The sequence below is a fragment of the Apteryx rowi genome, unplaced genomic scaffold (genome assembly GCF_003343035.1).
Source record: "Apteryx rowi isolate R43461 unplaced genomic scaffold, aptRow1 scaffold_81, whole genome shotgun sequence".
Taxonomy (NCBI): Eukaryota; Metazoa; Chordata; class Aves; order Apterygiformes; family Apterygidae; genus Apteryx; species Apteryx rowi.
In genome coordinates this window covers 762,824-789,914 of record NW_020451105.1, presented here as the reverse complement: position 1 = coordinate 789,914, position 27,091 = coordinate 762,824, and the positions used below count along the sequence as shown (strand labels likewise).

Here is a 27,091-nt window from a genome sequence, read left to right as displayed (position 1 = left end):
TACATTTTTTACTTAGAAACACCTTTGACTTTGTTATTGATGTTTCATTTCATCAGACATTTTTAAAAAACTATTTAAAAAAATTATTGTTGTGAAATCATGTAGTACACTCCATTCTTTTTCTTTCCACACATGTCAAATAATGCAAAAGAAAGTAATATAATTTGATACTTTTAAAAAAACATATATTGTGTTAATACCACAATAATCCAGTTCTTTGACCGCATTGTTGGTTTGGAACTCTCAGCATGTGTCCCTTCCAAAACAGGTGATCAAACTGGCTAATCTAGTAGCTCCTGGAGCACTGATTTATGAGCTGTGAGTACATACTGCAAGGATACATTAAAAAAATAAAATATTTAAAGATCCTTAATTTTTAATATTGAAGCCAGGACAAATTGGTTATTAGCAAACTAGAAGGAATTTTGCTTTGATATTATAGGGAACTATAAAAGTAACTGAATTCCAGAGATCCAAGAGCATAAGACTATGCTGTTGAACATCACACCTACATGAAGTTGAGATTAAAACATAGGTATGTTGCTTAGACAGGTAATAAGGCCAGTTGACAGTCCTACATGTAGCCAATTTATCAGCAACTTTAGCAGCAAGCAATCACATAAGCTTAGACCAAGCTAAAACACCTAAAGTGAAATTAATTGAGAGGCTGAGAAATTTGCAGTGATTTACATTTGCTTGAGAACATGTGGATACTGGCAGTTTGAACTGACTGCCACTCAAAAGTGGGAATGAAGTTAAGATCAATCTCTCTTGCTTACTGCTCTCTTCCTCTTACTGTGCTAGATAACATTAGGCCTTTGAAGAATCAGTCCCTTAATGGCCTTTCCGCTCTTACCATTAAGAGACCATTTGGATAAGGAAATGAGATTATCCACAGTTGGAATTAGCAGTAGTCAGAATTGATAAAGTTCTTTAAAACATCCTTAAGGTCCATTTTCAAAAGGCAGTGGAAGTTCTTACCTGTGATACAAAACTGATGCGAAGCTATACATGCATTTCATTCATCTGTGGAAGAAAAACCTATTAAGTGATAGCTGAGTCAGTTAATAATACCTTCACAGAACAGCAGTTGAGTTATGAACCTTATTCTACCTGAGGAATGCGAGCACATTTGAGTTGCAGGTTGGTAACGCAATTCTTAAATGAAGGCACACTTGTTCAGTGTTTGGATGAAGAAATGAGAATTCCAAGTCCACAACGCGATTCTGGAATGAAGGCAAAAATCTTTCTGGAATTTTGCATTTATCTGTTTTCCACACAGGAATACGTATGCCTTCATCTTTGAAGCCTTGCTCATTTGTACAGCCCTCCACACAAGACTAACACAAAGATAGCAGATCACACATCAATCAAATATTCTATCCTAGGTTAACAGGGGAACAAGCTGGTAGCGTCAGAGTGTTAGCTAAAGAACAGATGGGATACTGCTCACAATAACATCAGTTGATTTGAGATAAGCTGATCATTTATTGCCCTTAACAGCAGCACTTGGACACTGTCCATTATGCTGTCTCTAAGGAAAACAGAAACTATTTGCAACAGCCTTGGATTCTTCAATGCTTTTGGAATGCTGTGGCCTTTAACTAAGTGTTCTAAACCAAAAAAAAACTGAAAAGAAAAACTTACTTCTGTGAAAGCCAATAAAAATACACTTTTCCTCCCAGTTTAACCCATGCTATGAGAAACAGGAGTCTGTAAATCCAAGTAATATCTTTTCCCCATCTTTGGAAAAGGGTATCTTTTCTGGCAAGTCATTTCAAGGCCGTGTATGGCAGATTTAGGAGGCATCAATACAAAACACAGTAATGAGAGAAAGATGAGGGGAGGGAGAGAAGGAGGGAGGGAGAATGCATGCACACATTGTCCAGTTAACGGCACAGTTGTCTAGGATTCAACAATCCTGGATTTCATTCCGTTCTCAGATGAGCACATCAGGGTATTTTGGGATAGTCACTACATCCTTAAGCCTCACATATTCATTTATATAAAAGCATATACCTTATCTGCCACTTCACAGGTTTGACAGATTTGATTTAAATCATGAAACATACATCAAGCCTTACATCACCATCAACTCAGAATTGAAGGCATGCAGAATCTTGGAGTGCAGAATCTTATAGAATGAACTTGCCTGATATTTGAAACACTAAAATATGACCTTTACAACTGGCTCACACCCTCATACAGAACATTACGAAAATTTCCCATACAAGCAGATAGAAATTTTACAGAAATTGTGAAACAATTCTGTTTTCATTTAAAAATTGCTTATCTAGAATGCTCAAAGAGAATGAAATAGTTTTCATAATAAAATTAAAACAATAATGACTAATTTCTATGTTTAACAGATAGTATAGTCAGTATGAAATTAATGTAAGCCACATCAGCCTTACATGGATAATTACACTTTTATTGATCCATTAAACCCAGAGTATTTTGATAACATATTTAAAAGATGATTTACTCAGTAATCATTAGCTTAGCATAGCACAGATATCACAAAAGCAAGTAAATGAAACATCATTTAACTGCTTAGGAAAGAAGGGAGATCATGAAGAAGAACAATAACGCAACAAGTAAATTAACCTGTTACGTGTAAGCACAAAAAAGTACTGCAGCTTGTTGAAACTCTTCAACTGATGGGGAGTGGTGGTCAGAGGAAGACAGAGGTCTCCTGCCAAACAATTACAGGATACAAGGGAAAGAAATCCACACAAGTTGTACTGAAAGAACACATGCATATTGGTACCCATCCCCTTAGTAAAATCCTGTGTACCACTTAACTGCATAAAATAAACACATGGTACCTAGATCTTGCATTGTGTTTGGGCTTGAAAGAACTGCCTATTATGTGCATGCTTCAGATTTGCCATCAATTAGCAGAGACTAACATACAGCAGTATTGTGTGCTAACTCCTGAATGGCAGTACAATACTTGATGAGTAGGGGGTGAGGGCAGTGGGGCTGAAGAAGAGAGTGCTACACAAATGTATAACTACTGTTATTGATCTTGGAACCCCCCCAGAAATGTTAGTCTCATGTTAGCATTAAAAATTAGAAGTAACATACTAATTAGCATGACACCCATGTAGTGCATTTTATAACAGGTGGAAGATAGTAAAACCATGTAGTTCCCTCAGAGATGAATGAGGGCAGGCGATGTGCAGAGAAACAGCACACTTAGCACTGACAATACATGATGGAAGCATTCAAAAGCACTTGCGATGGACAATAGAGGGACCCGCTTCCTCATATTCATCTTTACTGATCCACATTTGCTGAAAGGTGGATAGAGAAGCCAATATTGAACCCCCAATCCAGACAGAGTATTTACGTTCTGGCGGTGCAATCATCTAGAAGAGAAGTGCAATCTGTTGTAAACAAAATGACAAATAGATAACACAGTAACATCTCTTTGGATGAAATAACTAGGTGAAAGTCCTCTCATTACACCAGTGCAAAACCACTGCATTAAAGCTGAATTAAAGCACCTAAAAGGTAAAAAGGCAGCCATATTTTCTGTCTTACCTCAAGTCAACAGAGCTGCTGTGTTACTAAAAGCAGACAAATAATGGCAGCCCATGAGATATATGAAGATGACCCATAAAACGGGTACCAAAACTAAATATTTAAGAAAGAAAAATAAAACTTTAAAAGGTTAACTTAATTTGGTCACAAATAAAGACTAGTGGGGCAACACTGAACAAAATGGTCTGGAGATTTTTTTTTTAAAGGATCAAATAGTTCTTTAAGTAAAGAAAAAGTTGAGATGCAATGTCCTAGTAAGCTAAGCACTAGATGCAGGGCTAGAAGATCTGCAGCCTATTCCCAGCTTAGCCACTGACTTGTTAAGTTACACTGGACATATCACTGCTTCTGTGTGTTCCTGTTTCCATTCCTGTCACTTGGTGTCATGTCTGTTCAGAAGGCAGTCTGTTGCCTGATAAAAAAGAGGCTCTGGATTTCACTTAGATTTCACTTTGGGTAGTAAAATAACATGAAACAGTAACACTGCCACAAATGACAATTTCACTGCAGTGTCCACAGACAAATCCTTCCTCCAAGTCAGTCAGGGCAGACCTGACTTAGTCCTGCAGTATGGACCCCTACCTGACAGGTCCAAAATGCAGGCAATTTTACATTAGGATTACAGAGCCATTTAACACCAGTACGTATGCAGCTAAGTACAGATGAGACAATCATATATAATGTTGGAAACTAAATCATGTTAACATTGTTCAATATCCTCCATATTTTGTCATTCCAAAATGTTCAAGCACCAGTGAAAAGAGACTACAAATATACCCATAATAATAAACTCTGAGGCCAATAGCTGAAATCACAATTCTGTACTCCACTCTGCTATATCTGCACTGGTCTGTGTCATTACACAAACAAAGATGACAATAAAGGACCACTGAATCCTGTCCTTTTCTCCATTTACCATAACTTCTATCCATTAATGAAGCAAAGCAATTGTGCAGTTGGAAAACAATAGCATACAGAGAGACTGTTTCTAAACTAGCGCACAAGAGCACTCTCAGCTATACATTGTCTTGTGTCCAAGCTGAAAGGGTCCTTTCAAATAGCTAACAAGGTGTAAACCATGCATGCTGCTGGGGTTTTGAATTTATTAGTAAAAAAGAGTTCTCCTGTAACTGCATATACAATTTACTCCACTGAAACTTCTTTCACCTTTTCCACTAATGACTTTATAGCTAAGCACTGAAGTCCCAGTAACTTCTGAAATTACTCATGCCCCCTTTGGTATTTACAGCTCTATCCTCTCTACTTTTTTCCCCAACCTCTTTGCTGTTCCTTCAGTCTCAGTCCTTTTCTCCCTCATATCCCTATCTCATTGGAATTCTACAGGACTCTTCTCCTTAACTGTTGTTTCGAATTTCCTTTAAATGACCTCATCAACTCCCATTCTTTCAGCAACCCTCTTTACTCCAGTAACTCTCAAATGACACTTTCAGTCAGCTTTGGCTAGTAGGAGAAAAAGAGGTATTAAGCAACTTGTCTAAGGCCTAGCTCTGCTAACTTCAGGACTTCTTGATGCAAGTTCTGGATGTTCCCTTATGGACATTTTTAGATTTGTTTATAAGATCTAACTTTCCAACAAAAGAAGGGTACGTGCAGGTGTTAATATAAGTATTACCTTAATCTTCATAGTACTTGGAGCCAACGCTGTAATCTCTTTCTGCATTCGGTCACCAATACCAGGATACATTGTGGTTCCTCCAGAGAGTACATTATTAGCATAAAGATCTTTACGGATGTCAATATCACATTTCATGATGCTGTTATAAGTGGTTTCATGGACACCTGCAGATTCCATCCCTGTGTGGAAACAAGTTTTCAACATGTTGTTTCTAAATAGTGAGGAACCTACTTCTCTACATCCCCTTCTTTTTATTATTGTTAAAATGACAGGAAGACTCATTAGTCCAAGCTTGTTTTCTCACCTCTCTCCCTTAATAAAACTCCAGGAAAAAAGCTATATGATACTTGGGAGAGGAAGGAGAAACAGACAGGACATACTCCTTACCTTCTTCTTCATCTTAGCATAGGACAAGATTAATAATTATACAAGCAAAATATACTTGAGAAGAAGAAAGATCCCCACTATGTTTTCATACTGAGTTTTTTACTTCATCAGGTAAAAAAGAAATGAGATTTTCTTGCAATTATTTGTCATTCTTACAACCTTATATCATGCTGTCAGCTAGAAATAGAAGCCCACTTGACATTCCAGTGGGCTACTTTGATTTTGAGATGTCAGTTTAACTAAAATACCAGTACAATAAAGATAACTTATGTTAGCATTTTTTGCTAAAGAAGAGGACCAGAAAAGATATAGTACTGGAAGTACAATTTGAACTTTAACTACTATAATTTAACTTAACACACTCATTTTGACAAAGATGTGATCCAAGATGTGATCCAGAAAATCCTGGTTTCTAGAGCCATGTTTCTGATACTGACTATTGTTTAGCCTCAACCCTGATTCCTGATACACATCTGGTAGTCAAATTCCTTCATCTATTAAGGAGAATTTCTGTAAATCTCACTCCTGCTGATGTTCAGATACAAAACTTGGAGCTATATTAATGCTGGAATAGTTTGATTTCTACATACAAACAGAGCTGGCTCTGCCATCTAGTTTAATGGAAATAGCACCAAACTGCCTGTAGCCATTTTGCTCAGTCCTCGTGGGTGCCATTTCAGCAGGAAGTAGGAAATGTTTGAGGGCAGCATAAGTTGCCCATAAAATGTCAGTCATTCACTGAATAAGATGGGAATTTTGACATTACAGATAAAACTGCTGGAAAATAATACAGGATTTCATTTTGTATGTTTAGTTAAGTTACAGATTAATATAATAAATTGATATACAGAAGCAGTGTCTAGATACACAACCAACATAAGCAGCACTGTGCAGCTATAAATCAGCCAGTCAATACAAAAAGCATGATCTTCTGACAGTACTCTAAACATTACCTTAAAAGCCCTATTGCATTTATAAAAGCTGAAACTGTCTTAGAATTTTGCTATTTCTAAACTGACAGGCATCTTTGTCCAGCAGCAGCAGTGGTGTTCATAGCTTCTAAAGAACTAATCTGATTAAGTCAATAGAAGCTGCATGTTTCTAAGGACATTTGAGAATAAATCTCTCAGTCCGTACAGCTGAAGGCTTCCTTTATATTTTAAAAAAGTATTCTTTTCACATCCTGTCAAGCCCTTAGAAAGAAAAGTCCTGTCCCACCTATAAAGGATGGCTGGAAGAGAGTTTCTGGGCATCGGAATCGTTCATTTCCAATGGTGATGACTTGTCCATCAGGAAGCTCATAGCTCTTTTCAAGAGAGGAAGAGGAAGCAGCAGTTGCCATTTCATTTTCAAAATCCAAAGCCACGTAACACAGCTTCTCCTTTATGTCTCTCACAATCTCCCGTTCCGCTGCAGACAGACAAGTTTTATCAACATATAGTATGATAGCTAGGATACACAAACTTTTTCATACACATTTCTGCATGTGCACGAAGGCCATATGGTCTGTTAGATTCTGACACTGACCTCTCTGTTGTCTCAACTAGAATACTTTCTATTTCCATTACGAAATTTCTCTCAGCTGCAAATAAAATACATACTACTGTACTACAGAATACTGTGGAGATTGTCACGTTTACGTCACAAAACCTTTATCAAATCTTGATAGGTTCATTCATTACTAACCACTAACTTTGCTCCTTTGTATGTGAAATAGGTATGATCAAAGGCAACCATCAGTTAAATTTCTTGATGATGCAAGATTTCCTGATAAGGTAGCATCCTCATCCTTGATGCACAACGTATCTTCTGAAAGCCTTAGTCAGGAGAATCCCACTAGCTAACATGAACTGCTTTTCTCTGGCCTATCTACTGACAAGGATTTTGCTACATCTTACCAGGTACGCGTTTCCAGCGTAACAGCACAACTAACAGAAAAAATGCATGCAAGGTGCATACAAAACACAACTTATTACCAGTGGTGACAAAAGAGTAGCCTCTCTCCGTAAGGATTTTCATGAGATAGTCAGTCAGGTCTCTGCCCGCAAGATCCAGTCTCATAATGGCATGAGGCAAGGCATAACCCTCATAGATAGGCACATTGTGTGTGACACCATCCCCAGAATCCAAAACTATTCCTGTAAAAAAAAAAAAAGCTGATTATTTTCCACTGATAGAGAACCTCTATATTCTCTGTATTCTAAATTGAAACATGCAAACAAATAAAGATGCTCGCAAGACAATTCCTTCTGTCATTTTTATAATTAGAGATCTGTTTACGCGAGATGAAATTGTTAGCATAAACTAAGTGGCAATTGCTTTTGGGGAAAGAAAACATGAAACATTCAGCAATTTGATTGTATTGTTCTTGCTGAACAGATGTTAACAATAATGATCCTACACGTATACATAGTATTTCATTTCAGAAGACCCCTTGCATTTTATAGACATAATATAAAAATTGTATATAAAAATCTGTGTACCATTAAAATAAACCACCCCATTAGGGAAAATATAACAATGGTTTATCAGTGCAGAGCAATGCTATTTATATACTTGGATAGGAAGTGAAGTATATGTTTTCCACTGAAAATGAATAAAAATTTCTGATATCAAAAATGCATACAAATAGTTGAATTTTAAACATAAAACAATTTATGACAGATCTTAATTCCTGTAAGCCAGCGATCTCTTTATACAAAATTAGATTGTGGCATCAGGCTGCAAAGATAGATGGTATTTTAATTTTTTTTCAAAGTATATCAAGACCCAAGGGTTGCTAGGAAGTAATTTATGGTCTTAACGCTTGATCAGATTCTAAATGGCAATGAGAAAAGATCTCCATGCTAATTCTAATGATCACTTAACAGCCAACATCAAGTTAGGCAACTGAAATTCAACGTTTAAACTAAATATTTTCATTTAACTACAAAAGGGTATTTTTCACTGATTGGGAATGGAGCTCAACAATAAAGATAGGTCTGAAGTGAGTAAGAAGGAACTGTGGGCTTGAAACAATCAGTTAAGATACAGTTTCTTTGTATGCTGGGCAATTAAGGGCAGTATTAAACTGCATCATCTTTCAACAGCACACACACACACACACACACACACTTTATATTCACAACAGAAATGTTCATATAGGTAAGTAGTAGTGACCTGAGCTTTTGGAGCAGAAAGACATAAAACTCATAACTCATAACTGCTCTGAAGCTGCAAATAGCCAAGAGGTACTTGTGCAGCATAGTGGGAAGCACTCAGTTTCCAGAGTGATCAGTTCTTCTGAACACATAGCTGCTGTACCCTAATCAACATACATTCATGTATGCGTACGCACACACACAAGACAGACATGTGAACAATACAATTTCCAGAAAGACTCACCAGTAGTTCTTCCAGATGCATACAGGGACAGCACTGCCTGAATTGCTACATACATGGCTGGCACATTGAATGTTTCAAACATAATCTGTAATTAAGAGTTTGGGTATCTTTAGGATCTACAGTTAAGAGTATCTGAAGAGATGATAATTCTTTTTTTAATGAATACTGCCATACAGTTACTACTCCTGAGTCCACTCCTGACCAGTGGTTCTTTTGTGAACAGTGCACTGTTTTCTTTAGGATTTAATAAAAATCACTTAACTCAGTGGGTGTCTTTCCATTAACCTCAGACCACTAGGTCAGGTTTTTATTGATAATATTAATTGAAGATGACACCTCTCCTTGAGATAACTTTTCTACCTTGATGGCAGGATTACAGCAATGCAGCAGTTTGAAATATTAAAGATTTATTGAATATACAGCTGGAAACCATGAGGAACAACCTAATCTATTCCTATCTCAAGGAAGAATCAGCCACTCCTGAAAGTTTTTGTTCTGTCTCAAAAATTTCACTTCTGGAGTATTTCCAGGTTCCTCCAGCAAACAATTCTAGTGATACACTATCCGTACCCCTAGAGGGGTGGTCTTAGTTTCTACCTAAAACCTCACTTGTTGTAGTTTAAACCCATTAGAACTCATTTTGTCCCCACCAAATGCAATAGCTTAATTTTTTCTCTTTATGGCAATCTTAACATGTTTTATATTGTCTTTTCTACTCTAAAAAGCCCCAGTACTTATCTTCTGCATCAGTCTACTGTAATTTCATTTGAGCAGCTGGAATAACATTCGTTTCCAACTGCACTTCCACTGGAGCTCTGCTAAGTAAAACCATTAAGGGCATGCAATGAATTAACACGCTCTGGAGAGCAATGTGTGCCCTATCCTTTCCTAAATAAATGCCATCTACTCTCTAGACAGTGTTACCCCATCACTGGTGGAACTGCTACGACAACATCTCACCACTTCACCTTTCAAAAGTCTACAAGCAGAGTGATAGAAGTCAGTGAGTTAAACTTGGACTTGGGATTTCATAAGCAGATATCTTTACCAATGATGTATGTTTTTGTACGCTTTCAATTAAAGAATACATTCATTATTGATATTTCATAGTTAACGTAATAAGTGATAAAAAATAAGCCTTTTTAAAAAATCTTGAAATCAGGATTTATCATTACAGCATAAAGACAAAGAAACAGTCACAGACATGTCTACTGCATAAACCACACTTCCTGGTTGTTACAAAGTAGACTTTTCTTAATTTTTGTTGCTGTTTATCATTTCCCAGTTGTATTATTTCCCAGTAATATGTGCCATGAACCTCACTACTTAATTAGTTTATTTACACTGTTGCTAACCTGATGTATAATCTTCCTATTAGATATATGCCAAAAGTGTGCACAAAGGGAAGTGCAGAGCCACATTCAATTTTCCCAGGTGATTTTAAAACTTTATCTGTATTTAAATCACATTTACTGGTCACTACATCACCAGTTAAATTTGCAATATGAACTTTTGAACAGAAAGTTGCTCTAATATAATAATACAAACCTCTGAGGTCTACTTTTGGTTCTGATATTAATTTGTTAAACCAGAGACTGAGCATGTCACAGGCAGAAATGTTTAACAAAGCATCATTTAAGACTGAATGCTTTTAGACCAATTCATTTTCCCAAGTGAGCAGAAAGACTCCATTTTTTTAAGCACTTTTCCCCCGATTCCCAAGGAGATGCTTCAGTTTGGAGCTCTACAAAAATGTATGTGATGGCCTTTAAAAATGCCTTTATTCATATCTTCAGAAAAACCCACTCTTGACATGATAGCTGGCATTCTGTTGGATGCAAAAGTGTTTGAAGCTACAGCCTTCAGGCTAGAAAGCAGGAGTTTCTACAGCATGAGCTGAGGAGCTGGGCCATTACAGATGAGCATCCTCTGTAGCCAGAGGCAGGCACAGAAAAGGCGTCATTGATCTAAACTCGCACAAGTGTGATTCAGCCACTTTCCCCACACAGTGAATTGAGAAGACACACGCACTCTTCTGAACTTACTTAAAGCTTTTAAGAGACAAACACTAAACATTTTATGGCCAACCAGGGAACTGAGCAGCAGAAATATCAGCTCTCTCATAACCAGTGCACCTCGATACTAACTTTAAGAGATTATCTCGCAGATTAAGAAGAAAGTTGAATATCCAGGACTATCGATATTTTGGATACTTCTATGCAGAAGTGATCTGCAGCAAAACATTGCCACATGGTAACAGACAATTACCTGAGTCATTTTTTCACGGTTGGCCTTAGGATTCAAGGGAGCCTCGGTCAGCAGTATAGGGTGTTCTTCTGGTGCAACACGAAGTTCATTATAGAAAGAATGATGCCAAATCTAAAATGAAAGGTCAGTTTAGAAAAATGTTCTGGAAAAGAATCTGTCCGCATAACAGAACTACATAGAAAGCTTTTCAGCTTCAGAAAGCTTTCCAGATACAGTTTCAGTAAATTTTATATAATTTTATCATTGTATATAATATATATAAAATTTCATATAGCATATAAACGTGTGTGTGTAAACACATTAAACACAGTAGTAGTTACATATAAACACATTAAAATAGAGAAAAAGCATGGAAGAGTGAACCAGCCAAGTTCTGCTCTATTTTAGGAAAAAAAACATTGGGTTATTATTGAATGTAATAATAGAATATAACCTACACAATGGAGTCCTTCCAATGAGGATTCCCTAAACAGATTATGTATCATCCTCTCCCAGTGGGGACACTTGTTATCACTCAAACCCCGTGTTCTGACACAGAAGCTGAGCCAGGAACCAAACTGTTAGATCTGGAAAGATTTCTCCCTGCAAGCTGCTTGGAGACTGAGTTTCCCCATGAATGTAAGTTGTAAGCCTCTGCTAAGATGATCTTTATATATCTAATAATTTCCACAGAAGTGAAAGGCCCTTGCCTCAGACATTTCCTTCATTAAATCTTGAATCAAACTCTCACTCATTATAAACTAACTAAACATATTAGTCACAGTCTATAGAGTACTATAGTATTTTTCATGGTGGAAGGTGCTACCTGCATCAAACATGTCTGGCTTTCATTGTTCTTCTGACACAGGGAGGCCCTCGCTGCCTGAGGGCTACGGCTATGAGGGACTGAAGGGATTTTTTTCTTGATGTCAGCTAGAAGACTCCTTGCCTACTTGTTTAATTCTTACTTACATTTCCTTCCTTCCTTTCTTTCCTTCTATTTTTAATTCCGGCATTGTCTGAACCAAGGAACTTACTTCTGAGCACAAAACATCAGGATATTTTAATGGGTAACTTATTAAATAAATATCCTTGAGACATTATTATACTCCAAAATGAACTTAAGTGAAAAACAGATCTTATCTAAACTGAAGCCCACAGTCTCCAAAGTCTACAGCCATCCAGAGCTGGAATCATTCATCAAGAAAATTATTGGCCCTAAAAAAGCAAATCCCTCTCAATCCCCTAAAAATCAGATGTTTCCAGAACTGGGATTTGGGATGGAAGTCATCTGCCATTTGAAGATTTAGAACAAAAGGCAGGGATAAGTTCAGTAAAACAGTAAGTAGTAATGCAAAATTTAAAAAAAGGAAAATGTATGTTAGATATAAGGAGAAGAAAAAGATCACAATTTCAGACAGGAAAGGAGTGACTAAAGGAGAGAAGGAAACCTTTCTGCTCACATAATTAGAAATTACTGAAGAGTTCTACAGTGAGGAACAATCTAGTACTAGTAAAGCAGGACCCTGCCAAAACCATTATCATTTTGCAGGTGTTTCTCAATATCAGGCAGGATTAGGCACTGTACAGACTATTAGATCTGATGATAATTTATATTCCACAAAAAAAAAAAAAAGAAAAAGTTCAGTGTTGTTTTTTATAGGTCATAAGAATTAAATTTAAGCAGCAGGTACAATACCACAGAGAAATTACTGAGGAAGGATTATTCCAACACTTGCTTTAAACATTTATGTAGTCATCAGAGCCAGCAAATGCTCCGTTCTAATGCTTTCCCTCCCATACATTATCAGGTCAATTGCTGTGAACAAATTAACAGTGCTGTACAGTGCCCTGCACTATTATCCACTGGAAAACAGAGCAGTCCAAATTTGAATATTGTGAACTGAAGCACATGAGAAGAAGAAACCTTCGTTTCATTGCCTACACATTCTGCTTATGATTCACAAGAACGTCTATGCATCCTGCAGCATGCTTGCTTGCTCTCACACACATGCACACACACACTCATACTTATTCACAAGTCTCATCTTTTGGTGACCCCCTCTTTTGTAATGTGTAGATGGTTGGGCACTGCACTATTATGTTTTTGTCCCATTTTTGGCACAATGCCCAGTAACTCGTTTCTTCTATATCGTGGAATTTTTAGTACTGTTATTTCCAAGCCTTTAAAAGAAATTCGTGGTTCAGGTCAAAATCATGAAACTGATTTAAAAATCATGGAAAAATACATATACATACATAAAAGATTTTCCCTTAGCTTCAAAACTTTAGGAACTGAATTTCAGAACTTCCCTCAGCTAGAAGAGTGAGTGAGTGAGTGTGTGTGTTTTATAGAACTTCAATGGAAGTTGAGATTTTCATGTAATCATGTGACTGAATGAATCAGGGAAGCTCATAAGAAAAAACATTTTTTCTATATTTGCGACAAAATTGCAAAAGTTAGCGAAGTTGTTCTACTCTTGCCTCTTTTCTACTGTCTTTCTCTCACACTGCTCCCTTTTAGTTCCTATTTCTTACTCATTGCTTATTTACTTAAAAGCTGCTTTCACTGCCCCATTCTCCTCCTAGCCTCAGCAAGGAGTCTAAGCACAATTCAATTTTGGGGCATCTTTGCCAACTACTGCATTTTGCAAGCTAAATGTCAGAATAAAGTAAGTTTGGCCTAGAGACCCATTTTCACAAGTAGTTCTTTCACCCATTTCAGTGCCAGACTGACAAAAAGAGCAACTTATAAGAACCCATATAATATCTGACAATTATTATTGAATTACAGCACTGCCTGAAATCTCTACCTGTGGACACCCTCAGAGACCCCACACTTGAAAACAATCAGTCTAGCCATTAGGCCATCTCAATACAAAAAAGTACACACCACTTTTTTAACCTCTCCAATTCCCTTTCCTGACTAGATTTTGGATAGTCTGCTCTAGCATCGAGCATGACCCAGAAAGAGACATACGGTTATGTATTATGTTTGGTACAATATTTAGATGCGGAGATCAATCACTGAGGGAAGAACAGAAAATAGTGCTCTACTGCTTCCTCCCCTCAACCCTTTTTTGTTCTGTTAAGAAATTACACGTTCTTGCTGAATGCAGACAGCAGCATAATTATCAGGAAGAGCAATGTAATGGGAAGTATGTGGTAGACTAACTCTGCAGAATAGACCTAGGTGGCCTCCCAGGAAGCAGTGAAATAATGAAATGCAAATGCTATGCTTCCATCTGGAGGAGTAGGTGGGCAATTTACTTCCAAGCAAAACTGAGGAACTCCCATTGCTTCTGTATTAATTTTAGTCTGTTCACCTGGGACACTCAGCAATAATCAATTTGGGTTCATGAACATGACATAGTAACTAATTTACGTGATTTTTAGATATATGTATTATAGCTCTATACACTTCATCTCAGCAAGCATGAACACAAAACAACACAGGCCCTGTGTCTTCCTTTCAGTGGTATTTTCCACAGAAATAGACGTCAATACTAGAAGTATTTGCTTGTGAAGTATTCTCCCCCTACCCTTCCACCTGGAGATGACAAAGGACTGAATTGCAAATTTGTCTCTAAAGACGACATACAATATTTCCACATACAGACTCAGATGCTTGCTCCAAAGATCAGGAAATGTAGGACATCAGAGATATTTCGTAGTGTTATAGTGCCCTTAGGACTTTTCTCTCTCCAGTGTCTGTTAGGAGACACGTCATTGCCTGTGCCTGATCTGAGACATCCTTAAATGGACATTTCACAAAGAGGTCATTATACTGGCAGAATACCAGAAAATTGTGCTTGATGGGGAATAAATAAGCCTTGTCACCATCAGGACATTAAACGATAACTGGAACTGGCAATGGAAAAACATGCTTCAGGGAAAAATCCTATTCCAGACTCTCAGAGAATCAGTATAGCGATAGCAAGCCAAACTCTGTCTTTTCGTCTTTAATTGACACTGAGAGAATGTCATATATAAGCACAAGATGTGGGCATCACCTATGACCTCGTTTGTGTAGGCAAGAAGTAAGGAGGCAAAAATCATCCCTCATCCTCATGGTTTTTGTTCCTGACCTAAGTAACATATCTTTAATATTTTTCCAGTTCAACTCAGATGAATCTCAACCTGCGTTTTTAACTTTAGCCACTTATCATTGTTCAGCCTCAGCTGGAACTTCAAGACTGAATACAATATGTATAAAGCATGAATTATTACCATATTTTTATAACAGACTGCCAAGTCTGATAAGTAATAAGCATATTTATATACTTTCTGAAAAAATAACAACTGTAGAATGCCAAGACCTGATCAACACCTGGACTTCTGTAATAGCATACTGTACCTATTCTGAAATTACAAACTCTTCAAGGATTTCTCCTTTGGTTTGCAGGAAGGTTAATAGCAAATTGTATGTCTTATCTAAGATGATGCTTCAACAAAATTACATTAAAAATAAACACCTACCTTTTCCATGTCATCCCAGTTAGTGATGATTCCATGCTCAATGGGATACTTCAGTGTTAAGATCCCTCTTTTACTTTGCGCTTCGTCCCCTACATAGCTGTCTTTTTGACCCATTCCAACCATAACACCCTGCAAAGTACAGTGGTCTAATATTAGCTCTACATTTTTTAGGTTAATACTTCACATGAAATATTGTATCTGCTATTGTTACTGCCATTCCAGAACATACTTCCACAAAGCCAAAAATGTACACCAAACTAAAATGTGAATTTCCTGATAACCACCTACTCTGAACTAACTCCCCCTATATACATGCTAGGAAGAGCAAGGCAGCTTCTAAAATGAAGCAAGTTACCTCACACTGGGTGCAACTAACGCCCCTGTGGGAGCCCAATCAAGGCAGGCATCGGTTAATTCATAGTTTCTCCACAAAAGGTGAGCCCTTTGTCACTGTACAAAGAAATAAAGCAAAGGATTTATAGCTGAAAAAAAGATATAAACTCTTCTTTGCTCCCCAAACTTACTTTACGCGCTTGGCTACAAATGTGCCTAGGCAGTTCCATTACTGCCTTTGAACAGTGAGATCTCCCCCTTGCTGGAAGACCTGCCTAGAACACAGGCAAAGTGAAAAACACTTGTTTTTGGAAAAAATATATTTTGCAAAAGAGCACTCCAGACTCATTAATTTAGGTGGAAAAGAGGCATTTTTTTTTTTTAGAAGAAAACTAGTTTATTTAAAAATAGTTTTATTAAATTTATCTTGTTTGCATTAGCGAATCTATCATGATTGCCCCAAATAATATTACCAACATATTAGGCACAATATTATTCAGCAACTGGCATAGAAATATTTAATTTTCCCATGGATATATTTTAATTCCATTCATTCCATAATACAGCCACTGAGCTGTTCAACTGTGTAAAATTACATGCCAGCCCTAATCATTAATAAAAGCCAGTGCACAATTTTAGAGGTTAAAGAATGGACATGTTTTCAAGAACTGACATTTAAGTTTAATAACTCATAGAGGTGTTCAAAATACATTCTATAAAATGCTTAGTATTCTGTGCCTGTCAAGCCAGGCCTATTTATCTTCTCAAAAGAACACAGGGAACTTGAGGGAAGAATTTTTACAGCCCAGAAAATTAAAATCTTAGATATAAATAAAATAAAAATGAAAATCTGCATCTTATATTTATAAAGGAACTATTAGAAGCAATCAAGCAGTAAGACCCTTTTCCAGTTCAAGAAAAGCCACATTTATTCTTTCCAGTCCTGAGCTGATAAAGTGATGTGTTAGAGACCTTTTTTGGGAAATTTAATGGGCCCTGCTGTTGCCTACTGGCACAATAAAAGGAGCTTATCACAATTATTCATTTGTTGTCTCATGTTAACAATGCTCTGCCAATCTTATTTTTCCTTTGTATTCAGGGTTTTCTAACAAATAAAAGCTATTAGAAGGACAACAAGCCAAAGAATCTGGAATCCAAAGTGCAAATGTTCAAAGATTTTTACAACTAGGCACAAACAAAACAGTAACAAAACCCCTTTCTAATCAACGTGATTTGCACGATGCTGAGACACCATTGTGGGATCAGGATTTTCTGTTATTGACCAGTATTTACAACGGAGGATCATGCAATATTAGAAAGCTGCATATATGTACTATTATATTTTTGAAAAAGCCAGTGACTATCCCAACCCAAACTGCTCTTTATTTAACTATTTTTTCAGTAAGTTTTTTTCCCATAACACATCTTCATACCAGCAAAACAGGCTCATGTTCTTCTGTAGTCAACACCTCACAGCTGAAGAACACCCTTTCTAATGGATTGAGCAGTTTACCTCTGAGTATTAAAGACATGCAGCTCAGTCCTCCAGTTCTTCACAAGCTGGATTCCTACAAGGATTGGTGAGAGTTTTGCCTGGATGAGGACAGCACTGATGCTTTATCACTGCCATAACTAAGTACCAAAAATAAAAACAGACAGCACTATCACTTTGGTACCAGCTGACCTGATGTCGAGGACGTCCAACGATGGATGGAAATACAGCCCTTGGGGCATCATCTCCTGCAAACCCAGCTTTGCAAAGCCCAGAACCATTATCACAAACAAGGGCAGTGGTTTCATCGTCATCACACATAGTGCCTCACAACTTCGGCTGCAAAACAGGAATGTGAGAGAGGTGGGAGGAGCAGATGGAAGGGAACAGGACTCTCCATCATTTAGACAGCAAACTACTAAAAAAAATTGGGGGGGGGGGGAATAATAAGCCTAAACAGGAAAGCGTATGCTACAGCCCAAATTTTGCAAAGCATGTTAAGTACTCACATAAATCTCAACTTGAACAGGTCTTACTGAAGCAAATTAATCAGGACATTCAGCCTTCATTCCCAAAAGGGAAGTCTCTTCTGATGCAGCCTCAAGGAGGCCTGTGATACCCTATGTTAATTGGCTTTGTTACCATGGGACAAATTCAGCTAAAGGGTATGCATTCACCTCCACCTGGACTTCAGGAGGTGAAACCCCATCTTTTCCAAGGCTGAATTGTCTTCTAGATATTTTGTTAAAAGTAAATTAATGATATGCTAAAAGTAATTTAATTATATGCATCTACCAGTTAAAATGCTAGTACTGCAGAACACTAAAAATTTATAATGGAAATAAATAAAAAAGCTCCCACAACTACCCTTCCCCTAAATCCTCCTCAAGTTTTGCTGCAGTCAACTGAAGTACAGCCAAACAAATTACCTGGAAAGCTGTTTTGGGAGAGGGATTTGTTTCATTGTTGAGGAGGTCTTTTGGCATTAAATAGTAAATAAGAATTATTGAATATTCATTCCTTTAAATACTACATTTGTTCCCTAATGGCATTTTCAATTTGAATGTCATCAATCTTAAACAAACAACTAAAAATAGTCCACAAAAAAAGTTTCAGGGAAGTGTTTGTTATGTGTTTTTAAATGACAGCTTCTCTGTTAAGTGCTCACTACAGAATCCATTCCATATTTGTAAATGGTAAATACCTTATCAAAGTGGCTATTCTGGGAAATAGAACAAGACATGGCTGGCACAACTAACCAAAACCAACTTAACTTCAGCAGTTGGCCAACACATCAGACCAAGTCCTAAACTCACTGAAATTGGTGGCAAAACTCCCTCGGAGGGAGAGCCTGAATTTCACTACGACTCCTGTTTCAGATTCCTTGCTTATTTTTAGGACTGTATGATCACCTCTTTAGGTGGTCAAGAAGAGGGAAACATTTTCTTCTTCCTTCCCTGGCAACTTCACTCAGTAAGGAAGGGTTTTAGGACCTAAGGAGCAGTTTTAGGACCTAAGGAGCGGTTTTAGGACCGCTCTATCCCTAACAATGTAAAAAAGAATCAGGCTCCTGATGGCATGACCCTTCCGCCTGAGTGCAATGTACAGGGGCAGGCCACTAGCAGTGGCAGACAGCCGTGAGGTCTTTCTTCTAACCAACTCATGCCACCCCATTTGGGGAGTCTGATTTTTTCCTCATGCTTTTCAGAGGATCCTGGCAGTAATGCTGAAGTCTGCAAAGATTTAGAAATAAGATTTTCTGCTAACAGACAACTGAGCGGTTATTGTATACCTTGCCCCAGTGTTCAGTCCTTTCCCGTGTGCTTTATGAAGCAAGACCATGACACAATTGATCAACACACTTTTACATGAAATGGAAGCATAAGTCAAAAATATGACATTGAAATATTTAAAAATAAGAATAATAATTTTAATTCTTGTTGATCTGCCTGTAACTGGAAGATTTGTTTTCTCATAAGAATCAATCACCTAAAATTGTTAACACGTTTAATTTAGGAATGTTTAACTATTAGTGCTAATAGCAAGTATTTCTGAACATTCATTCAACATTTCCATATGTTGTTCATTATTTCCTTCTAAAACCCTAAGGAAAAGGCTGGTAGAATGCAGTTAAGTCATTTACCAGCAGTATCCAACATTGCAGAGTTGTATCCAGCTTCTGACTACCTCAGCGTAAATCTTAACTGAAAGAAATTCAGTTCTTATAAATAAATAAACAAATAAATGCAAGAATTATATCAGATAAGATGTTAAAATTTAAAAGCAGAGAAATTCCATCTCTCCCACAAAGCTCTGATGGCTCAACATCGTTCCTTGGTTCTAAAGAAAACTGAGCAGAACAAAGACATTTAATCCTCCATGCTAAGAAATAATGTCCCTATTCATATCTATGCACAAATAATATTTTATATATATCTTTGTATGCAAAACTATGGTCATAGCCATACTGAAGGAAACAAAATTCACAAGGAAAACTCAGTTATCTTTACAAGTTACACATCTGAGTGCTGGGAGTGGCCCCGTTTACACTTTCCTTTAATATTGGTTAGTTTCCAGAGAAGCCACTGAAACGAACCAATAACAGCAACCAAATTTGTTCAAGTTAAAAAAAAAAAAAAAAAGCAGTTTGCTTATTATTACACAATCATAAGGTGAAAAAACTGATTAAGAGTGCTACTTCAAAAAGAAAAAAAAACCCAAACCTCCAAACTCTTCCTAGATTGAGTCATGTTATATTTTAAAGTTGCTGAATTTTTAGGCTTAATCATTTTCACACAGCAGTTATTTTGACATCTTTTTTTCAGATATTTACTGCTTACCAAATTATTATTATGTTTAGGTAGTTTTACCATTCACAAGACTGATATCTGAATTACCTATTTCTAATATAATGATGTATCTAATTTGAAACTTTAAACCTCTAAGTCTTGCAGAAGTCTGTCTCACAAAAAGTTACCCATTCCTCCCTCCCCCCTACAAATTTAGGCAAGTCTAGGCAGCACTGAAATTCACAGGAACATCCATTTTCAAGACTGCATTCATTCTACAAAAAATGATGTATGCAGTCTTCTGGTACAAAATGCTGCAAGAAAACCAAATGTGACAGAATAAATTAAAGTGCACCTTGCGCTCCATCATTACGTTTTTCTGTTGTTGCTGCCCATAACGTGCTGTTCAGTTTACATACATCAGTTCTTCAAGGTTTCAGATAGATTAAAAGGGTCCCATTGTACACGACTAATCTTTTGAGTGATGAGAAAGCCCTGCAACATTGCACTGCGATAATAAGGACAAACCTGAAGCACCTTATCTTAGGAGCCCCTTTGGACTTACTTCAATGGCTGAGGCAAGCAGCACCCAAGCCCACAATTTAGAAAGAGCAAAAAGTGTATACATCCATAGGAGATCTCAGACCAAGTTCCGAGTAGAATGAAGCATTAAAATAATGAGCTATAACAAAAAAAAATATCTCACGGTAATACTTACCCAGGAAATGGCAGTGACTTGTAAAAGCCTCTTTGTAAATGAAATGATCTCACCTTCTATTACATTTATATCAGCTTCTGGAACGGAGTTCACAGAATATCTACATGTGTCAAGCCATTTTTGGAAACCTTTTTTTCAGCTTGTGCTTATCACAGTGACAGTATAAACGCCTGGATAAATTAGGGCAGCATTTCTAACAACTCTGGATCCTTTCCCACTCACTAACTTGCTATGCCTCATGACAGGATTTTTTTCTCCCTTGAAGACAAAAATCCCTCATGCTAGATGAGTAACACTGGAAAGATTTGTAGGTCCATTGCTGTCACTGGAGAGCATTCTGCTGCTAAAAATAGTTCATTATCATTCTGTTAACAGCCATCTATAAGCTGTTACTAATTACAAAAAGAAAATTCTTACCATATACTGTACTCATATTTCAACTGTATATGTTATTTGGTTGTGTGGCACAAGGACTGAAAATAGCTGACTTATCTTAATACTTGGGTGACACTATAGCTGAAAACAGGGACTGAATCAGCAATAAGTCATTCAAAAGAGATGAGCAATAACTATTTTACAGCTGAAAGCCATCAATTATATAGGAATATTTTGGATTTATATAGCAATCCAGACCTTTACTAGACTAAGAAATACTAAAGAACCATCAAAAGGAGCAAGCTTACAGGACTTATCTACAGTGGTAACAGAGGCTGGCAATATTTCCCCATTCCACATGACAAAAGCAAATGATGCAGAACATCAGGTAAGATTTGGTAAACATTAACTTTGCAAATGTCAAGGGCCAATCAATTCCTCTTTCCCACCTGTCATGATTGTGCAGCAGACCTCATACATGAGAAACCTTGGACCTTAAGCAGATAATCCACTTCATTAATGTCCATTCAGTCAACTTTGCATTTGTCCATCAGTGAAACACCTAGACTCCTTTCATTTCCATACTCAAAAAATATAGTCCTCACATTGCATTTCTGATGACAATTAAGTGAAGAAAACCAATACAGGTACAGTTCCATAAATTTGAAAGTTCTACACCGTGTGAAACAATTCTGAATAAACACAGTATTTTAAGAATATTGGTTTTCAGCAAGGAGTGTAACAGCAAAGAACCAAGAAAAGTTAAAGATGAGGACTTATATAATATAAAAGGCTGAGCCTGACCCTGAATCCTGGGTGTAGTGAAGTTATACACTAAATTAAGTTTCGTTGTCATGAGGTGCTACATGCACTATTCATTATGACACAACTTTCATTGCACCGAAACATAGACGTTGAGTAAGCATTCAATAAGATAAGAGGCGGCTTAGGGAGTGCTTGATATTCCATTCTGAAAAAAAAAGAATAGAGATTTTAGTTTAATTTTTTTAGTTACAGCTATGTCAGTAATCCCAGGTAAACAAAGAAGTTCCATACATGAAAACATCACAGTAAGGTGCAAGATTAAAGAAAGGCTGGAAAAGGAATTGCTAATTAACTTTTAAGTTGTAATAGATAGGACTTATTGGCCAGCATTCCCTTAGGTGTTTGCAAGGCTTTGAGCTTTAGAGAAAATACAAAAATACTACATTTTATTCTTTTTATACTGATCATCTGAACAACTAACCTCTTTTTTATATGAATCACAGTATTTTTTCCTCTTCCTTTTTTGTGACTTTCCAATCAGATAAGTATTTATTTATAACACAACATATGACCTCTACTAGTTTATTTGCTGGCTTTCCCTGAAACTTTAGTCTGAACTCTGTTAAGCAAAATATTAAAAACACAACTTGTCACTATTTAAGGGGCTCAATACACCAACATTCAATTCAGGTGCTACTTAAAAGTAATTTCACTTATCTTATATGATACGAACAATATACTATAGCTAATAAATACATTTCGCAAAAAACAAAACAACAAAAAAGGTGGTAAGAAAACATTATTGGTGCAACAATGTGAAAAAGCAGAGAGATGACTGTAGTCAAGAGAACAGTAAAACTGATTTGATAGATTAGGAGAGCATATAAAAAAATATATATATCCTTAGTTATTAACACCACTGTGTGGAATGTTACATTAAAAGACTGTTCAGATCCTAGATAAAGTACCAGCTAATATTAGCCAATTTACATTTTCATGAAAAAAAGTTTCTTCCTTGTTGAGAATAGACCTGCTTTATAAGAGATAACAGGTAAAGAGCGAAATCATGATTAAAGAACAAGACGATCGATTATTCAGTAAGTACAGGGTGTAAAAACATCATTCTAGCTGCCAGTCACCATAGTATTCACATGTGAGCTATTTTTGGAATCAGGCAAATAGTTGTGCAGTTTCAGAGAACTAATGTTCCGTTAGGCGTCTACAGAAACCGAAGGCAAATCTTCTGCTTCTTATGACCTCTGAGTTGAAAATGTACCCTGTATTCATTTATATTAAAAAGGTATCCTGAAGCCTAGGTATGTACAATACGTCAAGTTGTATCTTTATAAGCTCAAATTTCATGTACTGAGCAGATGTGTAACAGTTTTCCCCAAAGATATGCAGTAACTAAACCTAACAAAACAACAAGAAATGGCTATTATAAATAAAATAAAAACCATAAGAAAAGTTGTAGAAAGTGCAGTTTGAAACAACAGCTTAGGAATATAAGAAGTTAAGACGTTTCTTCATGTCATCTCAGTTTTGTTTCTTTACTTAAGCTTGATCATTGGCTTCCCTCAATCACATATACATACATATCTGTGCACCTTGTCAGCATTACAAACTGGAAGAACTTACACTTCATACAGCCACAGAAGAACATTGACTTCTTAAACTTTTTATTTTCAGTCAAAAGAAACCCCATCAAAAATCCAGTTGTTCTTCCTTTATTGCACTCTATAAAACTTCTTGTTATAATCAAGAAGCCAATAAACAGTAATAGTTGAATATTCCTTTAAAATTTATAGTTTAACTCTTAAAATAAATTTTATATAGAAAAGATACCATTTACAACCCAATCAGTAGTAATCAATCATTATGTACTCACAGACAATATTAAATAACTTGTATGCAGCAGTTCCTTTATAGGGCAAACAGAGGGGAATATTTTCTCCTTAGCAAATATAATATTCCACTGTTAAAGAGCAATTCAAGTCAACTTTGGAGCAACTGTGATATACACAAATTTCTTATAAGAAGCTCAAGACCCACAGAGTATAACAAGAACATATACAACTGTGTCCAGTGCATAGCTTAACAGCAGCATGTGAAAACTCTAGTATCTTGAATTGGCACACCATTCACCTATAGGAAAATAATTTACCCAGAAAATGCAGTGTATTTAGAGAATGCCAGTGAGGCACAATAAAACAATAATATGTAGTGTCACTAGGTACGTAAGGAATAAATAGCGTGATTTTGCTCTGGAGGTCAGCAGCTTAGAACAGTAAAGACTTCGCCCTCGAAGCCATCTTCTGAAGGAAAGGGCTCCTCCTTTCATCTGGTTAGGAAACAAAAAACATCAAATAAGTAATCAGAAAGACAGATAAGAAGAAGCTCCGCTGTAACCTAGATTTTTGGGGGCACTATAAACCTTCTAGCTGGGATGCAGTAATGGATGCCACAGCACAGGTCATTAGCACAAAGGATTTAAAGGCAAAAAGAAATTAACATTAATAGAAGTGGGGGGAAAGAGGATACAAAATATTTGTGTATTATGTAATTATATATGCTTACTAGAGATGTAGAAGAATAATTACACTCATACACATTTTACTTAACATCCACATGTGTAATATATAATATGGTAACTCACATTTTAATATGAACATAAATGAGGTGTTACGTGGCAACCCAAACAAAGAAATCAAGGACATGTTTTCTGTACTTAGCATGCTACATTGAATGAACCTCTTTATGGCATTCCCACCCCTATGATACCTAGCACTATAAAAGAATACTTCACATTCTGCTTTTCATGAGCAGAGACAAGGCAGAGTCATACAAGTAGCTGATTCATACCACTGTTTACATGCAAAAAGGACAACCCAAAAATCAATGACTCCCAGTAACCGAGAAGAGAAATCTGCCCCAAGTATGCATGAGAGTTCAAAGAGACACAGGTAAGGCTGAGGGAAGATGGGGAAAAGGAAGGACTAACACGAAGGAGTTTATGTTCTGTGCTGTCTTCAGTCCAGTCTGCAATTAGCAGTATACAATGTGCACACCACTTTCGAATAGCTTATAATTCAGGATTTTTAAAAGCTTTTTATTTACTTACCTTTCGCACAATAACGTGTTCACTAGGATTGATAATTAAGGCTTCCCTTTCCTCCTCAGATTCCATCTGAACAGTGTATTCTGTAGGTACAGACCTGTAACCACTTACTTCAAATCTAGAGAAAAATTAAAAGGGTACAGAGTACTGAATTATCTACTTTTGAAAAGTACCAAATTCCCATCATAAATATTATTTTGCATACTTAAATTACTGGGGGAGATTCCGCAAAAAAGCAGTAAGATTTGGTTTATGCTGCCAGGTCTTTTTCAGTCTCTATTTTTAATCTACTCTCAAGATGTTTCATTTATTCAGAATAACCCCATCACCTCTAGCTCATTAGTGATTTTCAGATCACTATAGTGCTGGAGATTTTATTTAGGCAGATGGATAAACATATTTTAAATCTACTAATTTCTGCTAAATTGGCAAAAAAAATACCACTGACTACTGAGTCCAACATCAGAAATAAGAAATAAAATTAAAAAAAACCAAAAACCACAAAACTCTTAATATATTCTTGGCCCAAAGACTTAGGTCTAGCTTTTCAACACAGTCACACATGCAGGACCACAGACTTTCATTGCTGCATGTACTCACAAACAGGTTCTATTATTTGCCTCAGAAAGCTAATACGTTTTCCTATCAGTAATCTCACTAAAAAAAAAAAAGAGTAAACAAAAAATTTGACACTCAAATTTTCAGTTTTGTAGCACACTTAGCATTTAAAACAGCCATAGTGCCTCAGAAAACCTCACAATGCATTCGTTCAAGGGGAAGTGGAAGAGGAAGGGAAAGATGGCTTAAGCTCTCTGAACATGCAAGTTATTTCATACCCATGGGAGGAATTAATGTAGCAGTCTAGCTGCCATATACTTTTTAAAGAAAGAAAAATGTCTTACAAGAATATTTACCTGTTACTTTGCTCTTCAGAAAGTCCAAGAGCCTCTTCTGCAGCTTCTCTTCTCCTCTTCTCTTCTGACAGCATTTCTGTCAGCTGTGAGAGAGCCTGCTGCACTGAATCATATTGTTGCTCAGTCTCTGCAAGCCTATGACAAAATAGAAGTCAATATTTTAAGTACTGAAAGAGTTAATTCCGTCTTCATTTTTATTAAAGATTTATTTTTTGTTATAAAAAATAAATTATAATGAGAGACTTTAGATTAGGTATTGAAAGAAGGTCACCTATAAGCATATCTCTTTATAAAAATAAACTTTAAATATTAACAAATAATAATAATTCAAGAATATGACTAGATTCATTTAATCCACTATAAATCCACTTCTCTCTTTTTTCCCCCAAAATATCTTAGCGAGATGGAAAAGCATTACTTTTGTTCTTAAAATACAACTGTCAGGAAAACAATATTGCTAATACATGCTCTCAGTCCTGACCTTTTTCTGAGTTCATTTAGCTCCATATTGTCAATCTCAACAATAACTGCAGATCTTTCCTGTGGCGCTCCTGGGGGAACTTCTGCTCTAGCTTCATCCTGGAAAATATTAAAGGGGAAAAAAGCCAGTCACCATTTTTACAGTTATAAAAATCTTTATTTCAGTTAAAGAATCCATAAGCACCACAGAGCAGTGGAACAAACCACAATTGTGCTATTTAGTCATTTAATTTCTGGAGCTGCAATTATCCAAACTTGTTTTCCAATGGAAAGCTGATGAAAAACAATGCCTGTTTATGTTGCAGGACTTGAAGGGTCCATGTACACTACATAATACAGGACTGTGCAGCAATTTCCGAGTTATCTGAAGTGAAAGAAATGTATCTACACTAATGTAACACTGATCATAGTTTCATAAGTATTGC

General features: G+C 36.5%; 2 protein-coding genes across 10 annotated transcripts in view; both read right to left on the bottom strand.

The window, feature by feature from the left end:
* LOC112977262 (actin, alpha skeletal muscle B-like) lies at positions 1 to 23,702 on the bottom strand. 8 transcript variants are annotated; one of them, XM_026089384.1, is made up of 9 exons: positions 18,017 to 23,702; positions 17,700 to 17,846; positions 15,683 to 15,811; positions 11,225 to 11,335; positions 8,957 to 9,041; positions 7,549 to 7,710; positions 6,791 to 6,982; positions 5,183 to 5,364; positions 1 to 3,374 (listed from the first exon to the last, which is right to left on the bottom strand). In XM_026089384.1, the coding sequence occupies exons 2-9, from the start codon at positions 17,826 to 17,828 to the stop codon at positions 3,231 to 3,233; spliced, it is 1,134 nt and encodes a 377-aa protein (XP_025945169.1). In that variant the 5' UTR covers positions 17,829 to 17,846; positions 18,017 to 23,702; the 3' UTR covers positions 1 to 3,230. The 8 variants fall into 8 exon arrangements, 7 of the variants coding, with proteins under 7 accessions (XP_025945169.1, XP_025945170.1, XP_025945171.1 ...); XM_026089385.1 differs by having other exon boundaries at positions 19,651 to 23,702; XM_026089386.1 differs by having other exon boundaries at positions 21,015 to 23,702.
* Positions 23,703 to 23,865: 163 nt separating this feature from the next.
* Positions 23,866 to 27,091, bottom strand: part of LOC112977260 (golgin subfamily B member 1-like) — a 46,680-nt gene continuing 43,454 nt past the window's right edge. For both annotated transcript variants that reach the window (XM_026089377.1, XM_026089376.1), the window contains exons 27-30: positions 26,668 to 26,765; positions 26,187 to 26,321; positions 25,276 to 25,390; positions 23,866 to 24,495 (exon numbers count right to left, since the gene is read on the bottom strand). In XM_026089377.1, coding sequence (XP_025945162.1) covers positions 24,337 to 24,495; positions 25,276 to 25,390; positions 26,187 to 26,321; positions 26,668 to 26,765 — 507 coding nt within the window. In that variant the 3' untranslated portion in view covers positions 23,866 to 24,336. The remainder of the gene's footprint in view (positions 24,496 to 25,275; positions 25,391 to 26,186; positions 26,322 to 26,667; positions 26,766 to 27,091) is intronic.

What these genes read in the sequence shown, in the direction of transcription:
- LOC112977262 (XM_026089384.1), bottom strand. Translation starts at nt 17,828, where the DNA reads ATGTGTGATGACGATGAAACCACTGCCCTTGTTTGTGATAATGGTTCT. An exon ending in ACTGGGATGACATGGAAAAG is followed by an intron (nt 11,336 to 15,682) that starts GTAGGTGTTTAT and finishes CTTTCATTTTAG; the next exon opens with ATTTGGCATCATTCTTTCTA. An exon ending in CAAGTACTATGAAGATTAAG is followed by an intron (nt 3,375 to 5,182) that starts GTAATACTTATA and finishes CTTCTCTTCTAG; the next exon opens with ATGATTGCACCGCCAGAACG.